The sequence below is a fragment of the Procambarus clarkii genome, chromosome 40, assembly GCF_040958095.1.
Source record: "Procambarus clarkii isolate CNS0578487 chromosome 40, FALCON_Pclarkii_2.0, whole genome shotgun sequence".
NCBI classification, from domain to species: domain Eukaryota; kingdom Metazoa; phylum Arthropoda; class Malacostraca; order Decapoda; family Cambaridae; genus Procambarus; species Procambarus clarkii.
In genome coordinates this window covers 29822851-29845673 of record NC_091189.1, presented here as the reverse complement: position 1 = coordinate 29845673, position 22823 = coordinate 29822851, and the positions used below count along the sequence as shown (strand labels likewise).

General features: G+C 42.3%; 1 protein-coding gene across 2 annotated transcripts in view; it reads right to left on the bottom strand.

The window, feature by feature from the left end:
• Positions 1-22823, bottom strand: part of LOC123757996 (partner of Y14 and mago) — a 102232-nt gene that overhangs the window by 67317 nt on the left and 12092 nt on the right. The window contains exon 2 of one of the 2 annotated variants that reach the window (XM_045742099.2): positions 1473-1580. The exons of the other annotated variant lie outside the window; for it this stretch is intronic. Coding sequence (XP_045598055.1) covers positions 1473-1580 — 108 coding nt within the window. The remainder of the gene's footprint in view (positions 1-1472; positions 1581-22823) is intronic. 2 annotated transcript variants of the gene reach the window in all.

Genomic DNA, 22823 nt, shown 5'->3' with positions numbered 1-22823 from the left:
TATATCTGATAATCTAGAGAATCAAAATCTGAGGTGCCGACAAACAAAAATATCAGTTATGACATGCAAAGAAACATTGCTTTCTGAGCCTATCCCTCTAATGCTCCTAAAGCCAGAGCCCATATAGTCCACCAAGAACTTGTATCACTCACAAAACTCTTTTTACACCTTGTTTCCTTAAGCCATTCGTTCGTATAATTCTGTATGTCAATTTTGTTATGGATTCGACCAATCTGCTAAAAATGTGCGGTACAGTATTAGTAAAAACTAAATCTCCATCATACTGACATTTCTATGCATCATCCTCAATAGGCTGTGTGAGTGGCTTAGGTTAACATGCTTCAGGTTAAGCAAAAAGTTTTATCTTTTGGAGAGTGGCAAATAGAAATAGTGGGCTGTGTTCCCTACTGAGCCAATGATCTTTGCAAAGAACTTTGGCAAAGAAATTACGGAAGAGCAACAGTAGCCAGCCTACCTCAAGCCTCCCAGAGGGACCAACTCGCTGACAAACAACCCTTGCAAGCGATGATCAGAAACACAAGGAAAGCCAATTATTGCTCTGCAAATTATATTAGGTTTTTTATTAAAGGAAATGATATAAGACATATTCATGTTGTCATGAGATTGAATGGTATAAATATGTTGACAAGACATTCAATGGGGTGTTCATGTTACCGAGAGATTCAATAGGGTATTCATATCACTGAGGTATTCAATGTTGGTGAGATTTAATGAGGCTTTCATGTTGCTGAGAGATTCAATGGGGAATTCATGTTAGTGACAGATTCAATGGGGTTATTTATGATTCCAAGAGATATACTGTATTGAAGCGTTAATGTTGCTGAGATACTGTATTCAATGAAGCAGTCATGTTGCTGAGATTCAGTGGGGTATTCATGTTGCCGAGATATTCAATGGGGTATTCATGTTGCTGAGAGATTCGGTGGGGTATTCATGTTGCCGAGATTCAACGGGGTGTATTTATGATGCCGAGAGATTCAATGAGGAATCACATTGCCAATATTCAATGAGGTATTCATGTTGCTGAGAGATTCATTGGGGGAAGGGGGGGATTCACATTGCTGAGAGTTAATGGGATATTCATTTAGTCATGTTTACTTCAGTGAAACTAAAATTTAGGGCACAACTAAAGTATATAGGTGGAATTATCAAACTGAAATTTTCCAAGAGGTCATCAGTAGGGGGTTATTTCAGCATGGGGTTAAAAAAAACACATCCTCAGTGCAACTCCATGTAAAGAATACTTTAAATAATCAAAATGCTGTGTTCAGGTGACATACATGAAAGCACAATATATTAAGCATAATAAATCATTTAATGTTTGACTTGTTTATGTAAAAACATAACAAAAAGGTTAGATAAACAAATGCCTCCCACATCAGTTTTAGGCCAAAGAATACTAGTTACAGTATACAGAAAAACATAAGCAAATGCAAACAGAGCACACTCGCCTTGCAAGCGAGAGGCCTCAGATTCAAGTCCAGGGCAGGCTGGATCACTTTGTGCATCCAGCAGTGATTGGGGATCTGGCTGTGATTGATCTCCCGGCATATCATGTTCTGGGGACAAAATGTTAAGAGTTACGCTTTAAAATCAGCACAGATCACTTCTTTACCTGCATTAAAAAATGCAGGGGCAGAAATGACTATTTCTACCCTTCCATTCTTAGTGATATATTGTACAGTACCTTAAAAAAAATAAAAAATAATTCACAATACCAAGTACAGTACAGCAATTCATGAGTTTGCTTACAAACTATAACAGTCTTATCTACAGGTAAACTATAGACTGCCAGTTGTCTGTTTACTAGATCTGAGAATTATTTATTCACTGGATACATGTTCTGCTATATTTAGAAGAAATTTAGTTTCATAGTACAGTACATAATATGCTTATATTATTTTACCTGATGAAGCAATCAATAAGCACAGTGATTTTATTATACTAGTACAGTACTTAAAAGTGTTCCAACAGTAAATACTGTATATGCCAAGTACCTCTGGACTGTCAAAGCGTAGTGGGTATAATATAATTACTTCCAATGCTGCGTACCGGGTAGGACAATGTAACCATTTGAGTGGCATGTGATACATTTTGAAACGATAGCCTGGTGCACCATGAATTATTTCCAAAAATTAAAAAAAAAAAAAAAAAGGGTTGAATGTAATGAAACGCCATTCTAGGCGAGACCCGGAGACTTCCCGGAGCTATCCAGGTTGATATGGATATACTGTATTAGACTTTGGCATCAGGCAATGTGCATAGAGTTCTAGGCCTACAGGGGACCATGAGCCAGAACCTGGCCCTCCTCAGAGAGGCACGAGGAGCAATAGCCTATAGAAACCCTGTGTAGTTGTAAGAATTCTATGTCTGCCCTTGACTGGGTCAGGCACCCAGAAAGGTAAGCGCCCCAAAACAAACCCCTATTCGGGTTAAAATATTGCTACCGAAAGCCGATCTAGTGGATAGAACTCCACAAGTCAAAACTAACAACTAGCATGATGTCACCGCATTGCCGCGCAGCTGTCTGTGCACCTCCCTCTACCCAAAGGAAGGGAGAAGGGGAAGGCCCCACACCCTCACGCTGACTATCCACCCCCTCAGTTCTGAGACAATGTCAAAACACGAAAAAACGCCGACCGGTGGGAGGGAGGGTTGCCGGGAAGCCTCCGGGTCTCACCCAGAAAATGGCGTTTCATTACATTCAACGCTGGTTTTCTGGGGGAGCCCCTGCGGCTCCCTGGAGCTACTTACCCAAAGAAAACAAACAAACAATAGGGACTTACCCAAGAGGTGGTCGGCTCTTGCCCCTTAACTCGAAGTTGAGACAACTGGCTGTAACCGCCGACCCAATGTGACACAGGCCCAACTGGGCTCCCAGAACATTAACAAGGTAGCAAACTCCCAGGACCCTGTTCGACCTGCAAAAACCCCGTGCCAGAATGTCAGCCCAAGACATGTTACCGAAGATGGCAGCCAAAAAACAACATTACAAAGGTCATGGGCACGAGGATAGACTGCAGGCTGCCGAATAACCCTGCCGACGACCTGAGAGACCCGCACCCTGGAACAGGGAAGAAGGGAAACCGGGTCAACCTAAAGCACGTTTCCGGTCACCAAAGCCATGGCGCGCAAATAATGGTTGAGAGCCGCAGCCGGAGACGACACATGATGCACCTCCGGCCTAACCAACCAAGCATCAACAACCCAAGGACCCCTCCGGAAAGCAGCAGACTCATTCTTCCCCAGAAAAGAAGGAGACAGCTGCAAGCGAACAAACCTGCCACCAGGACCAAAAGAGTAGAAACCCCTGCACCAGAGGAGAGCATGAAGCTCCCCGACCCGACCCTCCAGAGACCAATGCCAACAGGAAAAAAAAAAAAGAGCCTTTGAAAAACAATCCTGAACCAAAGGGTCCACTATAAACCTAGGAGAAGAGAGAAAAGAGAGCAACTGGTCCAACAACCAGGACGATTCAGGCAGCACATGAAGCAGGCCGGAGGTGAAACAATGCACAAGACAGCTTGTGGAATGGAGCAGAAGTATCATCAACACCGAATGCAAGATGCAGTGGCTCCGCCAATGCTGCATGATACAAGGAGACAGTACTGTATTCGGCATAAGATGATAGTCGTGGAAGTACCACGAAAGGAAGGACAAGACAACCCTATCCGAGACCTAAGAACACTTACGCTGACAGGAAATAATGGAAGGAGTGCCAAGAAACTGCATACTGCTGCTGAGACGAAACACGCAGGTGGGACACCATCAACAAAGCCATCTGTGCACCATACAAGTGGTGATAAACCCGAGTCAGAAAGCCCAGACATGAAGACTTGAGGAGAAGAGCCCAGCCAAGAAACAACGCATCCTTGAACACATTGAGCAAGGTGCCAAGGCACTGAACCCCGAAAACCCCAAATAGGAAACCAGCGACGCAGCAACTGGCGCAAGGCCCCTGGAGGCTGAACCCAACTATCGTGAGAGAGGCAAAAGGGACATCCCCGAGACATCAGAACAGACGACGAAACCAAACCCGACCCAGCGGGTAGACCATCATGGCAAAGTTCAGGCTCTCGCACAAACCCTCGAGCAACCGTCTTGTGACCCGGAAGTCCCCAGAAACAGGCGAAGGTGGGACCACAGCCGAAGCAGAGCCTCTGGAGGGAGAGACAAGGAAGCGATCTGAGTGTCCCACACATGACCCAGCCAAGACAGAACCTGAGAGGGAACAAGATGGGACTTCTCCAGTTCACCAGGAACCCGAACCCGGCGAGCTGGGAAAGAAAATCCCTGGTGAGCAGACATGCAGACCGGCTGGGAGCCCACACCAGCCAGTCGTCAAGGTTGGTCAGAACCCGAACACCTAAAAGATGCAGATAGGCCACCACAACCCGGGTAAGGCGTGTAAAAATGCGAGGTGCCAGATTCAAGCTGAACGGAAAGCAACAAAAGCGGTAACTCTGATGCCAACAACAAAACCGAGCCAGTCCCTGGGCCCACAATGAATCAGGATGTGCCAATAAGCATCCAAGATGGTGCACAGGGGACACTATCCAAGCGCCTGGATCCAACAGACAACGAGCCTGGGACAGAGTAGTCATCCGAAAGGAGGGGGGTCAATAAATCCAGACGGGATTTATTGACGGGACAAGTCCAGAATGAACTGGAGGTCCGAGCAGTACCGGTTCGAAACCGGAAACAGGCGGAAAACCCACCTGAGGGACGAGGTCGTTTCGACCATGCCCAAGCAAACCCACTCTGAGATGACCCGAATGAGTGCTGGAGAAGCAACCTGTCCTCTTAAAAAGAACGTCGCTTTTGGCCGTTTGCCCGTATAGCCGAATATGGACGTAATTTGAAAATGAAAAAAAAAATTAAAAGAAATTTGGAATTTTTTTTTCAATAACAGTAAGTTAAGGGTCCTCTGATAGGTTAGGTAGGCAGGAAATTCTCATAAAGTTTCAAAACAGTATGTAAAACGTTAATGAAAAGTTTCCTCTTCTAAGCTTGCCGAGTAAGCCAGACGACTCAAACAGAAAACGGAACAGTACGTCACTTTTGTGAGTGGATTTCATTTCAAATTACGTCCAAATTTGGCCAGAGTGCACATACGAGCCAAAAGTGACGTTATTTTTAAGAGGACGGGTTGGGAGAAGAGGCCTGCCCCACCAACCCCGAACCCCCTGAAGGAGGAAGGGCCACTCAACCCCACTGCAGTCAGTGTGAAACGACCCGAAAGACCACGAATCATGGGACCAGTCATGGACAAACAGATCAAGCCTCTCCCCCATTAATGGGATGAACCGCGAAAGGGTCATGGGATGAACCGCGAAAGGGTCAACGCTCCTTACGGGAACCCAACCTTCACACAGAGCGATCACCGTGCCGACCAGACAAAGACAGGACCGGAGGCAGTACCGGCACCAAAACTGGCACCACTAGCCCACCATGACGGGAGGAATCACGAGTCCTGGCACGACTCTTCCGGGAAGACCCTCCATGCTCCCCCCCCCCCCGGTATGGGATGACAACTAGACGAAGCTGACTGCAGATACTGCACCACCGCAGACTCTGCAAACAGCAACACTGACACCACATCCCGCAGGATTGGCGTAAACAGCTTCAAATGCACAGACGACTCACGCACTGCTGAGGCCAATGCACCAGACCCATGAGCAGCCCCAAGCAACTCCACATCCTTCTCAAGCCAGTCCGAGGACAGCTCGAGAAGGGAAAAAGAATCGCAAGGCCGAAGCCAACAGGCCATGGGCGCGCAAGTCCTCAGCAACCAACACAGCCAAAAGGGAATGGACCTGCATATGAAGCTGCACCACATTGACATCCTGAGGAAGGGCAGGGGTGAACAAGCACGCATTGAGGTGCTCAAACTCGCCCCCAGGAAAACTTGAACAACCGTATGAGCCTTGCGCCACTCAAGTGCGTGGGACCGACAGAACGAATGCCACGCCTCCAATGAGAAAAAAAGGACAGTCTGCAGGCCAGGACAACTCCAGAACCTCATAACGAACCCAGTACCTACTTGATACCTGCTTGATGGGGTTCTGGGAGTTCTTCTTCTCCCCAAGCCCGGCCCGAAGCCAGGCTTGACTTGTGAGAGTTTGATCCACCAGGCTGTTGCTTGGAGCGGCCCACAGGCCCACATACCCACCACAGCCCAGCTGATCCAGAACTTCTTTTAGAAAACAGTCTAGTTTTCTCTTGAAGATGTCCACGGTTGTTCCGGCAACATTTCTTATAGTTGCTCAGAGGATGTTGAACAACCGTGGACCTCTGATGTTTATACAGTGTTCTCTGATTGTGCCTATGACACCTCTGCTCTTCACTGGTTCTATTCTGCATTTTCTTCCATATCGTTCACTCCAGTACGTTGTTATTTTACTGTGTAGATTAGGGACCTGGCCCTCCAGTATTTTCCATGTGTATATTATTTGGTATCTCTCTCGTCTCCTTTCTAGTGAGTACATTTGGAGAGCTTTGAGACGATCCCAATAATTTAGGTGCTTTATCACGTCTGTGTGTGCCATATATGTTCTCTGTATTCCCTCTATTTCAGCAATCTCTCCTGCTCTGAAGGGGGAAGTGAGAACTGAGCAGTACTCGAGACGGGGCAACACAAGTGACTTGAAGAGTACAACCATTGTGATGGGATCCCTGGATTTGAACGTTCTCGTAATCCATCCTATAATTTTTCTGGCTGACGCAATATTTGCTTGGTTATGCTCCCTAAACGTTAGATCGTCGGACATCATTATTCCCAAATCCTTGACATGCTGTTTTTCTACTATGTATAGGCAGATTCGATTGTGTTTTGTACCCTGTATTATGTTTCAGATCCTTATTTTTGCTGTACCAGAGTACCTGACATTTATCACTGTTAAACATCATGTTATTTTCTGCTGCCCAATTGAAAACTTTGTTGATATCTGCTTGTAATTTTTCAATGTCTCCAACAGAGGTAATTTTCATGCTGATTTTTTAATCATCTGCAAAGGATGAAACGAAGCTGTGACTTGTATTTTTGTCTATATCTGATATGAGAATAAGGAACAGCAGTGGTACAAGGGCTGTAACTTGAGGTAGAGAGCTTTTAACTGCACTTGGACTCGATTTGATTTGATTGACTGTTACTCTTTGTGTTCTGTTTGACAGGAAATTGAGTATCCAGCATCCTACTTTACCAGTTATTCCCATTGACCTCATTTTGTGTGCTATCACTCCATGGTCACATTTGTCGAATGCCTTTGCAAAGTCTGTGTATACAACATCTGCATTTTGCTTTTCTTCTAGAGCTTCTGTGATTTTGTCATAGTGGTTGAGTAACTGTGACAGGCAGGATCTGCCCACTCTAAATCCATGTTGTCCTGGGTTGTGTAGCTCATTATTTTACATAAAACTAGAAATTTGATTTCTAATCACTTTCAAAAACTTTTATTATGTGTGATGTTAGTGCAACTGGTCTATAATTTTTTGCCAAGGCTTTACTACCACCCTTGTGCAACGGAGCTATATCTGCAGATTTGAGTGCAGCTGGTATCTCCCCTGTATCCAGGCTCTTTCTCTATATTACACTGAGTGCTCACACTACTGATACTTTACATTTCTTTATTAATATTGAATTCCATGAGTCAGGCCCAGGAGCTGAGTGCATGGGCATAATGTCAATTTCTCTTTCAAAGTCTTCCAAGTTTATGTTAATATCTGTTATATTATTTGCAGCTTGAATGTCATTCATAAAGAAGCTGTCTGGGTCATCAACTTTCATGTTTATTGGTGTGCTAAACATAGCCTAATACAGTGGTACCTCGCATAACGATTGCCCCAAAAGACGAATATTTTGGGTAACGAACGGCCCGATCGGCGTCAAATCGTCCCGTATGACGAACGCTGGTTTGAGTAACGTCAACACCACATGGTGGGGTCGCGCTGCTGCTTGCACATTCTTAGACGCCTCCGACGATGCACATAAATTATGTTGTTCTTGTTTAAAGATGCTAATGATGCTGGGATATAAAAGGGTGACTGCTGAGATGTTGGAAAGCATTGACGTTTTTGTAGGAAAAAAGAATTGAAATATCTGATATACTGTACAACAAATGTCAAAAAAGTTCGTTCGGTGTTCGGCAGGTAGGCTGCTCCATTATAACAATCTTTCTTTGTTTCAAATGTGTTCCATTTGTTTTTTATTTGTCATTTATGTCTCAATAATGGAGAAGCCTACCTTACATACACTGAATAAACCATTATGACATTTTCCTTTCTTCAAATGTGTTCAATATTTATTTTTCATTTGTCTTATAGCAAAAGGTTCGTTCGGTGGTCGGCAGGTAGGCTGCTCCATGTTTCTTACATACAAAAAATGTAAATAATAAAAAAAATGAAGAATTTTGAAAACCAGTACAAATGTCAAAAAGGTTCGTTCGGTGGTCTACAGGTCGACTGCTCCATGTTTCTTAAAAAAAAAAAAAAAAAAAAAAAAAAATAAAAGAACTGTTGAAACAATTTGGAAAATGGACAAATGTCATAAAGGTTCGTTCAGTGTTTGTCGGGTAGGCTGCTCCATTATTGAGACGTAAGTGATAAATACAAAACAAATGGAACACATTTGAAACAAAGAAAGATTGTCATAATGGAGCAGCCTACCCAACAAACACTGAACGAACCTTTTGCTATAACGAATATGAAAGACAAGGGCTGCTGGCTGGGTTAGTAGTGCGTGAGCAACCATTTGTAGCACACGTGCCTCTGGCTCTCAAACACCTGTCCCACACGGTGTTGAAAGACTGTACTCAGTCAGTGCAATTCAGACCCTATTGTTTGAAGAACATAAGGGTCATAACATTGGTGAAGCTAGGCGCAATAAGGGCTTAACACAACGGTCGGATGCCTGTGATACAGCACCTATGAGGATGATACAGCGAGCGTATCCAGGTGTAGCTCTGAGCCCCACCCTTGCCATCTCTAATGTATATAGATGATACATAGATGAATCGTTTTCTGCGTTCAGTGATGATGCATCTGATACAAGTAGCATAGATGAACAGTGTTAGCGGCTTCCATGGTGGTGGTGTTCATTGATATTTTTAAGAATACCTAAATCTTTTCCTGACTGATGGACACTCTTTGAGGCTAGCTGAATCTCTTCCTGACTGATGGACACTCTTTGAGGCTAGCTGAATCTCTTCCTGTGTGGGACCTTACAAAGCGATCTTTTCAAGACTACCTTACAAATTGAGCTTTTCCTATAATCGTTTCAATACTACTTTATGCTTTACAAGCTTGGCTACATACCACCTACAAGTACTAAAGCCAAGGGTGCACGCGAGTGCATTATTTGCAAGCACACAGAACGATGAAACAGGAAACAAAAATCTATCTGTAGCTGGGGCAAGGAGAGCAAAGTCGCGCTGTGTACCATGGACTACTTCGTTGACTATTATGCACCTCCAAAGTACTGAGTGTGTAATACAGTGTGTTACTGTGTAAATAGTATGTGAAACTGTACATATTGTAATATTAGTGAATTTTTACCACGTAATATTGTGACAATAAACATTTATTGTGGACACATTACTGACACATGTATCACAGTTTCATGGAAAATTATGAACATTCTACTGTATACATATTGTAAAGGTCACAAATATGCATCATATACGATAAAAGAAACAAATAAAACCGCATTGGAAATGCATAGGAAAAATATTTGAAAATATATTTGTGGCAACACGCGGTGCTTGAATGGCCTGCGCGACCGTGTCTGGGAGCTTCACACACAGGCGACCAGCCCCTGATGACGTCACAGCGCACCTTGTCCACGCCCTCACAGCCAAAGTAAGTGGAATTTGGTAATTATCTTTACATAGACATGTTCAGGGACGGTAATTTATCATTTTACAAAGAAAAATTATATTTTGGGGAACATTTGATGTCATGCACACTAGGGAAATTTCACAATAAACACAGTGCATCACACTGGTTACATGGGAGACACTCGTTTTGTATGACGTCCGTTTCGCATGACGAACATGGAACGGATTAAATTCGTTATGCGAGGTACCACTGTACTGGCTTCTTAGAATTTCACTAATTTCTTTGTTGTCCTCTGTGTACATACCTTCAGGTGTAATTAATGGTCCAATACTGGTCGAGGTTTTTGATTTTGATTTTATGTGAAAAAAGTGGATTTTTCTTTATCTCTTGTATAACTTTCTGTTCCAATTCCATTTCCTCAGGCTCGTATGATTGCTTCAATGTTTGTTCTATTTCTTCGATCTGCTTATTTAGGTTTATTTTCCTTTCTTGTGATAGTCGTGTCTGCCTAAGCATTTCCGTTATTTTATTCCTTCTTCTGTACAGTCGTCTGCATTCTCTTTCTAGAGTAGTCCTCTTTCTGACCCTCCTCACAGGCATGTGCATCAAGCATACCTTGTATGCTTCAGCTGTCAGTTGAGTTATTCCCTGTGTGGGAGTTTTGTCGCTTAAGACTGTCTCCCATTGAATGTTTGCAAGGTCTACATTTACTTTTTCCCCAGTCGATTCTCTTATTGTTGAAATTGAATTGATTGAATACTACTTCTCGCTTGTTGGGTCTCTTAGACCTACTACCGTTATTTATGCTAGTTCGCACTTCAATGAGCTTATGGTCTGAGTACAGTAAATAGTATCTGAGATTGTAATGTCTCTGATTAGTTCATCATTGTTTGTGAATAACAAGTTTAGTGTGTTTCGTTCCTAGTTGGTTCTGTGATCTGTTGATTGAGCAAGAATTTGTAATAGAATCTCAAAAGCTCTCTGACCTGTGGTTGGTTATTTCCCAGGTCATTCCTTGCTATAATATTTGTGTTTGCCATTCTCCATCTTAGACTTGGTAAATTGAAATCTCCAAGGAAGATAATATCTGGAGCTGGGTTTGCTAGATTATCAAGGATGTTTTCTATTTTGTGCATCTGCTCTGTGAATTCCTCATCCATAGTATCTGGTAGTTTATATATTAGAATAATAATTAGGTTTATTTTTTCTACCTTAATTCCAAGTACCACTACCACCTCATTAGTTGAGTTTAGTAGCTCTGTTCATACAAGGTCCTCTTTAATATACAGACCTTCTCCTCCATTTGACCTAGTTTATCTATCACATCTATATAAATTATGATTTGGAATCCAGATTTCACTATCCATGTAATCTTTCGTATGAGTTTCCGTGACAGTGGTAGGGACAGGAAGCTCCATACACGAAAAAAAGTAGGATTCCTTACGAAGGCATAATCCAGGTCATGTAGGAGGAAAGCTGCAATGGCTTTCTGCACCACATGGGGCGGGATGCAGGAGGCCGAAAACCTCCGGAAAGACGGGACCGAAGAACCCTCTTGATCACGGAACCGAACAAGGGGAGGGGTAGACACCAAATCCAACCCGTATGAGGAGGGGAAAAAGAGAACCCCGCTCCCTGTAACACCAAGCTCTGCTCCGAGGGTACAAAAACCCAAGCTGGGTCCAACAGGGCCCAAGGCCCCCAAGCTAACCCCTCCTCCGCCCCAGGAACCTCCCCATGAGGACCCGGAGCCGAGTCATCCTCCAAACCCCCAGCTCTAAAGAAAAGGCAGGAGCAGCCAAAAATGCAGGAACAAAGGGGGGTCCAGTGGTCAGACCCAGAAGCTCCGGCCTGAGGACTAGGCTCGAATGCCTCCATCACCACACTGGAAGGGGACTCCCCCGAAACTGCACAAGTCTTAACACCAACTAAATCCTGCCTCAACTTCGAAGCCCTCAGAAGCTTCAAAACCAGAAGCAAGGAGTGAGGACCAGGACGCACAACAGAAGGGCAAGGACATGGGGGGGTGTGGACAGAACCAAAGTCGGGGTGACTAACACCCTCAAGTTCAGGGTACCTATAACCAAAACGGGGCAGTCTTGGGGCATCCGGGATAGCAACCAATCTAGTGCGTTGCAGCAACCTAAATTGAGCATGCAACGCAGAAGTTGCCTGCACCTGCACATCATGATCATCGGTCTGGGTGATCTGGGTGAAGGAAAGGCCAGGCAGAGTACTGCTAACTGGCACCCAAAACTACTGAAGAAACTGCTAAAGCTGAACCCCCAGGGCGTGTACACTCATGGGGGTTTAGTGGAAGACCACCAAATTACAATAGGTGTAACCAATCTAAAGCAGACCCCCCACCAGGCAAGCAGCAAAAGAAAATAATACCCCACAAGAGGACAACACACTCAGGCAGAACAGAGCCAGCCGCTATGAGAGGTGATAACTAGCTGCCCAGTACCTTGTGTTCCAACCAGTGACGAAAACTAACCCCTACCCAGAGCAAATAAGGTAACACAGGAACCTCAGCTGATTCCAAGGGCGGTCAATAACCAAGCAGTAAAAGACACAGCAGAGGTAGACCCCAAAGTGACTTGTGGTAGGTAGCCCTAAGCTCCAAGGACAGTACTTATAGGGCAACTAGGGAAGGTAATCCTAGATGCATGCAGCCCGAGTACTGAAGAAATATACTCCTGGTTCACCACCCTCCCCCCCCCCCATAAAGACAGCACCACACCCCAAGGGCACAGAACTGGAACAATACTGGAGCCAGAGACACACGACTGGTGCCAAGCACATCAGCTGAAGAACTGCAGGGTGGATAGCTGGCGTGAGGGTCTGGGGCTCCCCCCTTCCCCCTCCTGGGGAGGCGGGGAGGGTTGCGCAGACAACGGCGTGGTAACATCATGCTAGTTGCTAGTTTTCTTTTGGGGAGTTCTGTACACTAGTTCGGCTTTCGGTAGCAATATTTTAACCAGAATACAGGTTTGTTTTGGGACGCTTACCTTTCTGGGTGCCTGACCCGGTCGATGGCAGACATAGTATGCTTCCAACTACACGTTTTTTTTTATAGACCATTGCTCCTTGTGCCTCTCTGAGAGGGGCCAGGATCTGGCTTGTGGTACCCGGTAGGCCTAGAACTTCATGCACATTGACTAATGCCAAAGTCTAATATTTCCATATCAGCCTGGATAGCTTCAGGGAGCCGCTGGGGCTCGCTGGGGCTTGCTGGGGCTCCCCCCCAGAAAAATACCAAGGTTTTTTATGCAATTCTTTTGCAGTGTTTCAGAGAAGTAAAGTGAAGGAGCCCAGATTATATTGAAACTGCATGATGGGATCAGACCCACATAACTTCCCAAGAGTGTATGTACCTGAGGAGTTCAGGAATACAGGAGTGGTCCCATCATACGACTTCAATATTTTCTCACACACATCTCACGCTCTTATGATTTCATTGTGCAAACTCAGATTAACTGTTAGACCTTATATGTCAGACATCATAGGAATAGCTACACTTTCCTGCCTACTATGCAGCACTGGAATGAGATATATGATTCAATGCCATCTGAGGGGGAAGGGGTCCAAGATTCGAGACACTGGGCATGCATTAATAGAATGCATTTTACATTTAGTTTGTACAATATGAGTACAGCATATTAAATCTTGGAACTTTTCTATAATGCCTCAAGCCTCATCACTTGTTGAGACTTGACTTATAATATCAACACATGGTTGTGCCATAAGTATAGTGCATGGCATGAATGATTGAAAGAATGCAAACCTAACTGAGAAATTGAATAGTAGGGGGGAAATGTCACATTGTAAGGTCAACATCAACTTTATAGATGCAGATCATGTGCATGATCAGGTTGATCGTACCCATAAATCAAACCAATCAGGTCACAAACATGAGACTTAAGCCAAATATGGCTAAAGTCTCATAACTTAAGCCTGAAATAATAATTTTACTGCATTATATAGTATACTACTGAATAGTAGTACAGGGGTACCTCAGTTTAAGAGCTTAATTCGTTCCTGGAGACGGCTCGTATTCCAAAAACTCGTATTCCAAAGCTAATTTCCCCATAAGAAATAATGGGAAATGAATTAATCCGTTCCTAACTACCCCAAAAACCCCACATCAAACTAAATTTTTATACCTAATTCATCTAAATAAACCTACAAAACTATGTTCAAGTTATTACTTAACTTGCTGTTGAATGCTGTAGGCGTATGGAAGATGGTGAGGAGGGGGGAAGAGGAGAGGAGTTTCTGTTTGGAAGGGGAGTCCCCTTCCATTATCACATCAGGCAGTGAGGACCTTTCTGGTGTGCTCTCCCTGGCACGTTTTATCTGAGTGCCACTAGGTCCTGGTTGAGGCTCACTGCTCGATTTTCAACTTTGTAGTTCTTCCCATAATTCACACATTTTCTTAACCCTTGCACTGCTCACCTACTTTTGGCAAAAACGTCTTGGTGCAATTGTCAAGGACATATTTTTGTTATTTTTACAAATGTTCAGGTAAATTTAATGTCAAAATGTTTCCAAAGTCAACTATTTCCATTTCAAAACACAAATAGTAATGAAAACATTAAAAAACATTAAAATATAGCCAAATTAAAAAACAAAAAGCACAACTCTCTGAGCGCCTAAAGGCGCTTTGCGCAGTGCAGTGGTTAATCAAGAAGGGACATCCTCTACTACCTCTACTCACAGCTATTTTCTTAGGTTGAACCTTATCAATGGCTTTCTTGAGACCCATGGCGAGATATATAATAACTTTTATGCTCAAATGGCCAAAAAAACGACAAAACTGTAAATCCTTGTGAAGAATTCAGGAGGGATAGTCACTGGGCGGGAGACAATGGTAAACTGAGGGGCGGAGGGGCGACGATCGCCGTACCACCACGAGCTAGGTCGCCCTGAACGCGTATCAACAAACTCGCGTTCCGAGGTAACCCTTGCCTTCCGAGACATATTTTCCGAGGAAATCCTGCTCGTATTCTGAAAAACTCGCATACAGGGACACTCGTGTTCCGAGGTACCACTGTACTGGATATGACTTGTTTTTGTATAATCAGTGACTAATTTAACAATAATTTGAAATCTTGTCTGTATGATGCTTTTCAAGGTCAACCTAAACATATCTGGAAACTGTTTGTGGAAGGTTGCCTTCCTAGTATGGTTATCTTCTGGACCCATATAACCTTGTTCAATATTACATGGGGGTCCTGTAGTGCATTAATCTACATCCTCGATTCAGTCCCAGGGTGGGACAGAAATAGTTGGGTACGCTTCCTTTAACCTGATGCCACTGTTCGCTTAGCAGTAAAATAGATGCCCGAGGGTCAGGTGACTGTTGTGTGTTGCATCCTGGGAGGGATCAGTAGCTGGCCTAGGGGGACCTCAATAAGCTTCGTCACCGAAGCTTATTGAGGTGACGTCACAGGCTTTGTCACTGACAATGGGAATTATTAACCCTTACACTGCTCAGGGGTCATATGGACATTTACACCCCTGTGCGCAAGAAAAAAAAAAATTCAAAATTTTTTTTTCGTCTTCTAAACATGTTAATTTGTGTCCACCTGAGCACGGAAAAAATAAAGAAAAAATCGTAGGTGACATATTTTGGGCGCAATTGACCGAGGAAGTCTGGCAAAAAGTGGGCGTTGACGGAGCGGTCGTCAGACCCGGTCAGCGTCACCCGCGTTGACAGATGGGAGTTGCCACAAAGATATTATTACCTAATTGTTTCAATGTCTCCGATTTATTTTTTCTTAGTTTTTTTTGCAGTAATATTATTCAATAGTGTGTATTGTAATATATTTATATAATAAAAGTGGTTAATAATCGCTATACTCAAAAGTATGATGTGCATATTAGTGATTCAATTATTATGTTTATAAAACAATGAACAAATAGTTTTGCTGCTATTACACTCTATACACAGGTTATATATAAGTATTGGCATGTTTTGGTCACCATAACGAACCACTAAGTTGGTATTGAGAGTCGAAAAGCAACGAGGAGTTACCGCCACACACCAGCCAGCCACTCGCTGCCACTCCCTCAACACACGCACTAAACTATCTCCCCCAACAATACCAGTTGTGGTGTTATTACACTATATACAGACGTTATATATAAGTATGTGTATATTTTGTTCACCACAACTGTACAGCTAAGCTGATATAGTTAGTTCAGGCACTAAGAGTCGTCGCTATTCACAGATGGCGGCTCCCTCACTCTTTCAAGGTCACACGCACTAAACTTTCTCCCCCAACAATACCTTTTGCAGTGTTATTACCCTATATACACATATTATATATAAATATCTACATGTTGTATGCACCGTAACTGTACACCTAAGCTTGTAGTGCGCCCAAAGAGCATAGTGGCCACCCTCTAAACAGCTAGACAAATCGTGCAGACGACGTCACCTCCGTCACCCATATGGCTCCTCCCAGCATAATCCTTTTGCTGTTATTACACTAATACACACATTATATATAAGTATCTACATTTGTGTTCACCATAGAGAACCACTGACCTGGTATGGTGAACGCAAACAATAACAGGTGGCCACACAGTCAGTAAACGATGCTGTCTTCCTCCGTCTCTCAGCATCACTCCTCCCACAGCGCTAATTATTACAACAATCCTGCTATTATCACAACCCTGGTTATTTATATCACAGTCATTGGTCATCTGTAATATTGTCATCGCTAAATAATAACAATTATATATTTATTTTGACATTTTTCGGCGATGCTGTGGTCACAAGCTGAACATCAATGCTGTTCGCTCATGCTGCGTGCGCCGGCCTTGGTTGCTCCAACAGTACTGTGCCTCTCACACCTGAGAATATTGCCCACGATTTTTTTTTAAAATGGCATCTGTTTACAAGAGCCCTGAGGAAGCTACTGTGAACCCCGTGTAGCCGCGGGCCATTTGAATCAGGCCTGGCACCCTATGGCGTATATATACGCCATGCGCACCATGGGACATGTTACTCAGGGCGTATATATACGCCATGCGCAGTTTAAGGGTTAAGTACTGTACAGGTACTGTAAGAGTTTAGTAATTCAAATACAGGTAATCCAAATGAATTCCTATTTGAGTTTTTTACCTTTTTTTAACCTTTTAGCCTGAATGATTATGGTATTCAGATTACCAAGATTTCTGCTGAATGAAAACCTGAATAAATTCAAGTTCATGACTTTTCATCTTTAACAGAAATTAGTTATTGAGATTTTTGCCAAAAGAAAACCTGAATAAACTCAAACTTGTTAATTCTTTAACATTCCTGGTAAAAAAAAAAAAAATTCTCTCTCCTCTTAATGTTCTACAGTATAAAATATCATGTTATTGCTGTCATATATTATTTATTGAATGGTTTCTATTTCTTTTAACCATCTTTTCCAAGTGAGTGGCTCCATTCATATGAGGGATGTGGGACAATAATAATGTGCTCTTGTCATTTAACCTCACCTAGCTTTACTAAAACAATTAGGAACATGCCTCATACCAAATATATAAATACAGTACAATATGTGAATGAAGTGTATAACAATGCAAGGATCTTTTATGTGAATTGTAAACAAACAAAAATATTGTATTAGTAATTAAAAATAATAATAATAGCATATGTGATAATAATAATAATAATAGCATATGTGATAATAATAATAATAATAATAATAATAATGAGAAAATCAGTAGGAGCCATGAGGATAATTTGTATCTATGCTCAGGGTACCCCCAAGCACACTCATAACACACTATACCATGACTTGCCAAAAGCAATGCAACCTGGGATTCAACTGACCATATCATGGTGTAGTGGTCAAAGGCATGTGGTTGCAAGTACCTGGTTGATACCTGGTTGATGGAGTTCTGGGAGTTCTTCTACACTGTACTCCCCAAGCCCGGCCCGAGGCCAGGCTTGACTTGTGAGAGCTTGGTTCACTAGGCTGTTGCTTGCAGCAGCCCGCAGGCCCACATACCCACCACGGCCCGGTTGGTCCGGCACTCCTTGGAGGAAACAATCTAGTTTCCTCTTGAAGATGTCCACGGTTGTCCCGACAATATTTCTTATGCTCGCTGAGAGGGTGTTGAACAACCGTGGACCTCTGATGTTTATACAGTGTTCTCTGATTGTGCCTATGGCACCTCTGCTCTTCACTGGTTCTATTCTGCATTTTTCTTCCATATCGCTCACTCCAGTACGTTGTTATTTTACTGTGTAGATTTGATACTGTACTTGGTCCTCCAGTACCAGATCATAAGTGCAAATCCTCCTCATGGCTCCTACTGATTTTCTCACTGATACATCACGTTAATGTGATTTTTTTGTGCAATAATAATAATAATAATAATAATAATAATAATAATAATAATAATAATAATAATAACAATGATAATACTGTAATAATACTGTAATACTGTACCTGTAATAATAATAATAATGAGAAATTCCGTAGGAGCCGTGATGAGGATTCGAACCTATGCACTAGGTATTCCATGGCACACACCCGACAACTAGGCCATGACATGGTCAAAAGGATTGTAACCTTTTGATCTACTGAACCCATGAGGGTTACTGAAGCTTCCATTGAAGCTGAACCAGCCAGGATTTCACACAGTTACCCTGTGCCCTCTGGCTCGGTCATCTAGAAATGTAAATCTAATCTCTGGAAATCTATCTCTTATGCTCCTTTTTCAATACACAGAAAGAAATCACATCAATGAAACAATCCGTAGGAGCCGTGATCTACTAGTTGACTAGGGCGTGTGCCTGGGAATACCCAGCGCATAAGTTCCAATTTCCATCATGGCTCCTATGGATTTTCTCATTGATACATCGTGTTAATGTGATTTATCTCTGTGAATAATAATAATAATAATAATAATGATAATAATAATAATGTACAGCTAAATTAACAATGTTTTGATAATAGTAAATCAAGACAGGTACTGTACAGCTTTCCCAGTCCTTATGCCATGTACAGTATCCACTCAATTTAACGGCCTCTTTTATACCGATCTGCCGGTATTAACGACCGGTTTGGGAGACCGGTATCTGGAGCCTGCTATACCGGTCTGGCGGTCGATATTACCGATGGTCGGTACTGGGCTTATTGTGGCATCGGCGTCCCCTCACATGGCGACCAGGCCACCGACCTGGATCGTCCAGTCATATATTACATCTTAATTTTCTTTTAAAATGATTCAGTTTAATGAAGAAAATTCTAAATTATTATTAATAAAATATATTGAAACAGTTTTTATTAAGCAAAAGTCTTTGTTTTCTTATTAAATACCTTTTATAGTACAGTATAGGCACTAGATATTTTTTTTCCCACGGACCTAGAATGTACTCCGCCGGGCCATGTGTTCCCATTGTTTACTGTGAACTCGCGCGGCTAGCTTCAATTGTGAAGGATATTACAGTAGTACTGTACTGTTAATTGTGATCTTCTTTTTAATTTACAAAATGCCAAAAGTTACCCAAAGGAAGCGCCTGACAGTTGCACAGAAGCTGGAGTTAATTAAGAAACTCGATAAAGGATATTCTCATGCACGAGCAGCAGCAGAGTTTAACATCGGGAAAAGTACAGTAAGTGACATCAAGAAACAGAAGGATACTCTATTAAAATATGTGAGCACAACAGAGTAATTACCTAAGTGTAATTACCTAAGTGTAGTTACAGGATGAGAGCTACGCTCGTGGTGTCCCGTCTTCCCAGCACTCTTTGTCATATAACGCTTTGAAACTACTGACGGTCTTGGCCTCCACCACCTTCTCACTTAACTTGTTCCAACCGTCTACCACTCTATTTGCGAAGGTGAATTTTCTTATATTTCTTCGGCATCTGTGTTTAGCTAGTTTAAATCTATGACCTCTTGTTCTTGAAATTCCAGGTCTCAGGAAGTCTTCCCTGTCGATTTTATCAATTCCTGTAACTATTTTGTATGTAGTGATCATATCACCTCTTTTTCTTCTGTCTTCTAGTTTTGGCATATTTAATGCTTCTAACCTCTCCTCGTAGCTCTTGCCCTTCAGTTCTGGGAGCCACTTAGTAGCATGTCTTTGCACCTTTTCCAGTTTGTTGATGTGCTTCTTAAGATATGGGCACCACACAACAGCTGCATATTCTAGCTTTGGCCTAACAAAAGTCATGAACAATTTCTTTAGTATATCGCCATCCATGTATTTAAATGCAATTCTGAAGTTAGAAAGCATAGCATAGGCTCCTTGCACAATATTCTTTATGTGGTCCTCAGGTGATAGTTTTCTATCTAGAACCACTCCTAGATCTCTTTCTTTATCAGAATTCTTTAAAGATTTCTCACATAATATATAGGTTGTGTGGGGTCTATGTTCTCCTATTCCACATTCCATAACATGACATTTATTAACATTAAATTCCATTTGCCAAGTGGTGCTCCATATACTTATTTTGTCCAGGTCTTCTTGAAGGGCATGACAGTCATCTAAATTTCTTATCCTTCCTATTATCTTAGCATCATCAGCAAACATGTTCATATAATTCTGTATACCAACTGGTAGATCATTTATGTACACAATAAACATCACTGGTGCAAGAACTGAACCCTGTGGTACTCCACTTGTGACATTTCTCCATTCTGATACATTGCCTCTGATTACTGCCCTCATTTTTCTATCAGTCAGAAAATTTTTCATCCATGATAGAAGCTTACCTGTCACCCCTCCAATATTTTCCAGTTTCCAGAACAACCTCTTATGTGGAACTCTGTCGAAAGCCTTTTTTAGGTCCAGATAGATGCAGTCAACCCAACCATCTCTTTCCTGTAATATCTCTGTGGCTCGATCATAGAAACTGAGTAAATTCGATACACAGGATCTTCCAGATCGAAAACCATACTGTCTGTCTGATATTATATCATTTCTCTCTAGGTGTTCTACCCATTTAGTTTTGATTAGTTTTTCCAATACTTTCACTATTACACTTGTCAATGATACAGGTCTATAATTGAGGGGGTCTTCCCTGCTGCCACTTTTGTAGATTGGAACTATGTTAGCCTGTTTCCACCCGTCTGCTACGATTCCTGTACACAGGGATGCCTGAAAGATCAGGTGAAGTGGAATGCTGAGCTCAGATGCACATTCTCTCAGAACCCATGGTGAAACGCCATCTGGGCCAGCTGCTTTGTTCTTACCGAGCTCCTTGAGCATTTTTTCCACTTCGTCTCTAGACACCTCTATGTGTTCTATGTTGTTCTCTGGAATTCTTATTGTATCTGGTTCCCTAAAGATTTCATTTTGTACAAACACACTTTGGAACTTTTCGTTTAGTGTTTCACACATTTCCTTTTCATCTTCCGTGAATCTATTTCCCATTTTCAACCTCTGAATATTATCCTTTACCTGCAATTTGTTGTTTATGAATTTATAGAATAGACCTGGTTCTGTTTTACATTTGTCCGCAATCCCTTTTTCAAAATTTCTTTCTGCCTCTCTCCTCACTGCCGTGTAGTTGTTTCTCGCATCTTTGTATCGCTGGTATGTTTGGGGGTTCGGCCTCTTCCTGTATTGATTCCATTTTTGTGTCTTTCGGTCTCTAGCCCTCTCGCAATTTCTATTGAACCAATCCTGTTTCCTAGTTCTGCATCTCTGTTTTGGTATAAATTTTTTTGTGCCTTTATCATATATTTCACAAAACTTGCCATACATCTCATTCACTTCCTTGCCTAGCATCAAGTCTGTCCAATTATACTCACTAAAAAAATTTCTAAGGTCACCATAATGTCCTCTCCTGAAGTCTGGTTTTTCAACTGCTTCAACCTCCTTATTTTCTTCCAGCTTATAATGCATTGCATACTTTATTCCCAAAAAGACATGGTCACTTTTACCCAAGGGAGGAAGGTACTGAATGTCAAATATCTCTTCCTCCTTCCTGGTGTGTGCTACTTCTGTGTGTGCTAGAGTGTGCTACTTCTGGTGCTGCATGTTCGAGAAAAACAGTAAAGTCTGGTCAGTATCCACAATTGGATGCTGCAGTGTATAAGTGGTTTATTCAGCACCGCACAATTGGCATGGCAATAAGATTTGAAGAGCTTAAAGTTGCAACAAGTAAACTTGCCATTCAATTAGGTATAAAAGATTTCAATGCAAGTGATGGGTGGGTTGGAAGATTTAAGGCTCAGCATAACATTTCAAACACCAAAAAAATTTCTGGTGAGGTGTCAAGTGCTCATCCCACTAATGTTGATTCATTCAAGGCTAAATTAAACGAGTACATTGTCAGTAATAATTTAAGCAAATATCAAGTATATAATGCTGATGAAACTGGGTTTATGTGGCGAGCTGTACCAAGTACATCCTTAACCAGTAGGATGCAGGAAAATATTCCTGGACGAAAGATAAGCAAGGAACGACTCAGTCTTGCTCTGTGCTAATGCTGATGCCTCTCACAGGACAAAATGTGCCGTGGTAGGCAAGTCTAAAAATCCTCGAGCCTTAAAAAATATAATGCAGGCATTACCCGTAATATATTACAGTTCTAAGAAATCATGGTTTAATCAAACAATATTTACGGACTGGTTTGAAAACCACTTTTGCAAAGAAGTCAGAGAATTCCAGATCAACAAATGTGGAATAAAGGCCAGTGAGGTTAAGGCATTGTTGTTGCTAGATAATGCCCCTGCTCATCCCATTAGCAAGTTAATTTCGAGGGATTGCAGAATAAAATGCATGGCACTTCCACCAAACACAACATCCTTGATCCAGCCCATGGACCAAGGTGTTATCCTTGCTGCTAAACGTATGTACCAAACAGCAATGCTTGAAGATGTTTTAGTTGTTTTATCTAGCGAGGAAGATGAATTGACAGGAAAGGATACAAGGGCTCAAAAAACACTAGAAAACCTAAAAAAGTACACAATCAGGGAAGCAATATTCCACTGGGCTAGGCTTT